Source organism: Phyllobates terribilis, unplaced genomic scaffold, assembly GCF_046119375.1.
Source record: "Phyllobates terribilis strain yellow unplaced genomic scaffold, ASM4611937v1 Scaffold_2__4_contigs__length_985480577, whole genome shotgun sequence".
Classification (NCBI taxonomy): Eukaryota; Metazoa; Chordata; class Amphibia; order Anura; family Dendrobatidae; genus Phyllobates; species Phyllobates terribilis.
Window position 1 is genome coordinate 4,094,841 of NW_027362762.1, and position 4,365 is coordinate 4,099,205.

Below are 4,365 nucleotides of genomic sequence, written 5' to 3' on the forward strand. Positions count from 1 at the left end.
TATTTCAAGCTCTTTAACACAAACACAAGCAAACAGGCTGAGGGTTACATGATTGAATGGATTTTTTGTTTTCCATATGGAACATTAATATTCTTGTTTGATTGATTTTCAGGTGCATCCCATTTTGTTACTATTATTCCTTAGGTGCAAGAAAATCCCATTTTCAGAAATTAAGATTTTTTTAATCACAGTCACTTAAACAAATGTGTAGTGGGCAGGTAATGCAGATCACAGGTGAGAGTTCTAGAATGTTGAACCCTGGTCCCCAGATCAAAAATTTTTTTTTTATGGGTTCTTTGGGTTAAAAAAATTGAAATTTGAGGGAGTTATTAAGTTTAGCCAACCCCCCAGACAATGAGCTAAAATTGGCAGAATAAGGCAGCCATCACACGTTTTATCATTGGTGGATTTTTTTTTACGGCAGGTAAGATAAAAACACACTGCATTTTAAAACTTGCAGAAAAAATATTGTTGATTTTAGGGCAAAAAAAATAGATCACTGCTGTAACATGGTCCATGAACAAAACATTGAAGTCAACAGAGTCATTAACTTCTACATAACTAATGGGAATTTCAAGTAGGACATCAAGTCACCTTATGTCACAAAAGGATCGATAGGCTATGCTAGCTCCATTCTTACAGAAGAACCACCAGTGACTTATATTGGGACCTTCCTAACTATTGCAGATTCATTTATTCATGATATTGAACATTTGTTTGAGTGGTGAGTTGTGTTTCGATTCTATATTTCAAGCCTCTTTATCATGGATAATCCTAATAGATTTCATCTTTCTTTCACAGTTCTCAACACATCCTGGAGCCCTAAAAATGGAGAACTCTACTTACCTTCACCCCTCGACTCTTTTTCTCGGCTTTGGAGAGATGGCAGTTACTAGATACATCTACAGTGTTATTGCTTTGTCGGTCTACATGACGATCCTTCTGTTTAATTGTTCCGTCATCACTACTGTAGTGTTACATAAAAGTCTACAAGAGCCAATGTACTTCTTCATATCCATACTGTGCATCAATGGATTATACGGGAGTAGCTCGTTCTTCCCCAGCCTGTTTGTGAACTTATTCTTCAAAATTAATGTCATCTCCTATATTGGTTGTATTACACAAGTGTTCTGTATCCATACCTATCTTGGGTGTGAGATGACCATCCTAACTGTCATGGCCTATGACCGATATGTTTGTATCTGCAACCCTCTGAGATACAATAATATAATGTCCTTAACCTCAGTTGCCAAACTGGTAGTTTTGGCTTGGATGTACACTGTTGTCCTTGTTTCCATACATATCGTGCTGACCATCAGACTTCCATTATGTGACCGAGTCATCCTGAAGATCTACTGTGACAACTGGTCCATCGTAAGACTCTCCTGCGTAGACACAACAGTCAACAATGGGTTCGGTCTTTTCATTGCCTCGACCTTCATTGCGTTGATGCCAGTCCTGATCATTTGCTCTTACATTCAGATTATCAAAGCTTGTGTGAGGTCCTCAAAGGATTTCCGAGCCAAAGCCCTGCAAACCTGCACCCCTCACCTCATTATCATCACCAATTATGCCTCCAATTTACTATTTGAACTACTCATGTACAGGTTCATACCGACTGAATTTCCCTTTGAACTGAGGATGGTGATGTCGGTTCAGCTGCTTGTGGGACCCCCAATCATAAATCCTCTAATTTATGGACTGAAAATGAAGGAAATTAGGATAAGGATCATCCAGCTCTATCATTTACAAGACAGCAAAGTGAATGACACTAAGATGTAACAAGTCACACGAGCAATGAGCAGATGGTAAATGAAGTGTAGAGGTTGGAAGGTTTTGCTCAATGTCATTTTTAAAGACAAATTTTTGCCTACATTGGGCATTAATAAAAGTTCATCCATTTTTCCTAGAATGGTCTGTCCAGGGTGTCTTCTAGAGATTAGCACATTGGTTCAAAGCTAATTAAATTTGGCTTGAATTTTACCTAAAAATTCAGATTCTCATGAATCTGAATTTATTTTTCACTTGCTTCATTCACATTCAGCAAAATGGCGACCAGCCGTAGTATATAATAAATAATAATAATAATAATAATAATAATCCAATTTCCTTGCTAATTTGAATAAATTGTCAAATTCAAGTTTCACTTATCACTAGAGATGAGTGGTGTTCGACTAGAACTACTCGCCAATCTCAAATTCGAGCTGTTTTGGTCTTCGCACTATATTTGTGTCCAGCCAGGTACAGCAGGCAGGAACGGGCTGCCCCCAACCACCAGCTGCCTATTTGTACCTGGCCGGACACAAAAATATTGGGAAGCCCTTTTTTTCTTTATTATTTCATGAATTTCATGAAATAATTAAAAAAAAAATACGTGGCGCTTCGCCCTATTTTTGTGTCCAGCCAGGTACAACTAGGCAGCTGGGGGCTGGAATCTGCAGCGCAGGGAGGCCCAAGCTTTCTGCCCCCCCCCCCCCAGCTGCAAATTGCAGTCCGCAGCCGCCCCGGAAAATGGCGCATTCATAGAAGCGCCATCTTCTGGCGCTGTACCCAACTCATCCAGGGCCCTGGTGCGGTGGCTCACTGGGTAATAAAGGGGTTAGGGCCAGCTTGGCATTATCAGCTGCACCTAAGCCCGAAATTCATGGGGTCACGCCAATATTAGACATGACCGCCATGAATTTCTAGTAAAGTATTTAAAAAAAAACACAACACCCAGAATAAAGTCCTTTAATTGAAATAAACACACAATTCTTTATTGTTCTAAATTAAACCATACTTACCATCACGCCCATTCCAGCTGAAGCCAACGATCTCCTGCAATAAAAGAAAAATAATAAAGCAACATAATCCTTACCTTTCGATGGTTCCCAGGACGGCTCCAGCTCTGCTACATCGAGATGACAGGCTGGATAGTAGCAGAAAGCTGCCATCTAGCCTGTCATCCCGCAGACACTGAGAAGCGCAGGCATGCTTGCGCTCCTCAGTGTCTCGCTGTGACGGAATCCAGATGAGCCGAGGTCATGTCCAATGAACTCAGCTCACCTCATGCACGTCATTGACAGCGTGGGAAAATTCTCCTGTACTCAGCGCGTCATCGTGACAATTCTCCCACGCTGTCAGTGACGTGCATGAGGTGAGCCGAGTTCATTGGACATGAACTCGGCTCATCTGGATGCCGTCACAGCGAGACACTGAGGAGCGCAAGCAAGCCTGCGCTTCTCAGTGTCTGCGGGATGACAGGCTGGATGGCAGCGTTCTGCTGCGATCCTGCCTGTTATGTGAATGTAGCAGAGCTGGAGCCGTCGTGGGAACCATGGAAAGGTAAGGATGATGTTGCTTTATTATTTTATTTTTATTGCAGAAGACATTGGCTTCAGCTGGAATGGGCATGATGGTAAGTATGGTTTAATTTAGAACAATAAAGAATTGTGTCTTTATTTCAATTAAAGGACTTTATTCTGGGTGTTTGTGTTTTTTTTTAACTTTGACTATGAGGTTAGTAATTGGGGTGTCTTATAGACGCCTCTCCATTACTAACCTGGGCTTGATGTCAGCTGGCATTATAAGTTGACATCAACCCCAGCCCTATTACCCCACTACAGGGCAGTGGGAAGAGCGAGGCTAAGTGCCAGAATTGGCGCATCCTATGGATGCGCCATTTCTGGGACGGCTGACGGCTGGTGTTTCTAGCCAGGGAGGGGGCCAATATTCATGGCACCCTTCCTGGGCTATTAATAGCAGCCCCCAGCTGTCTGCCTAGCCTTTGCTAGCTATTAAAATAGGGGGGACCCCACGTCATTTTTTTGGGGGGTCCCCCATTTTAATAGCTAGTAAAGGCTAGGTATTCAGCTGGGGGCTGATATTAGCAGCCTGGGAAGCTCCATGGGTATTATCCCCTTCCCAGGCTTCAAACATCTGCCCCAGCCGTCTGCTTAACCTCCGCTAGAGACTAAAATTACGGGGAACCCCACGCCTATTTTTTTTTTAATAAATCCTTTATTTTAACACTAAATGACAAGTACAGTAACCAACATTGTCACTGTACTTCATATACTGTATATGTGACTGACATGTTTCTATCTATCTAATCTATGTGTGATTCTCTATTCCTTCTATTCTAAATTGTCGGGTACCGATGCTGAATTGCCGGCCGGCTTTTTTAAAGAGACGGTGCATGAAAACACTATTATTTTTTTTAATAAATCCTTTACACTAAATGACATGTACAGTAAGCAACACTATCACTGTACTTCTTATATATGTGACTGACATGTTCTTTCTATCTAATCTATGTGTGAAGCTCTATTCTTTCTGTTCTAAATTGTCGGGTACCGCTGCTGAATTGCCGGCCGGCTTTTTTAA

At 41.7% G+C, this 4,365-nt stretch overlaps 1 protein-coding gene across 1 annotated transcript; it reads left to right on the plus strand.

The window, feature by feature from the left end:
- Nucleotides 1-828: 828 nt before the first annotated feature.
- LOC141242865 (olfactory receptor 52D1-like) lies at nt 829-1,782 on the plus strand. Its single transcript, XM_073668875.1, has one exon. It carries the CDS (start codon nt 829-831, stop codon nt 1,780-1,782), a length of 954 nt encoding a protein of 317 aa, XP_073524976.1.
- Nucleotides 1,783-4,365: the final 2,583 nt, after the last annotated feature.

What these genes read in the sequence shown, in the direction of transcription:
- LOC141242865 (XM_073668875.1), top strand. Translation starts at nt 829, where the DNA reads ATGGAGAACTCTACTTACCTTCACCCCTCGACTCTTTTTCTCGGCTTT.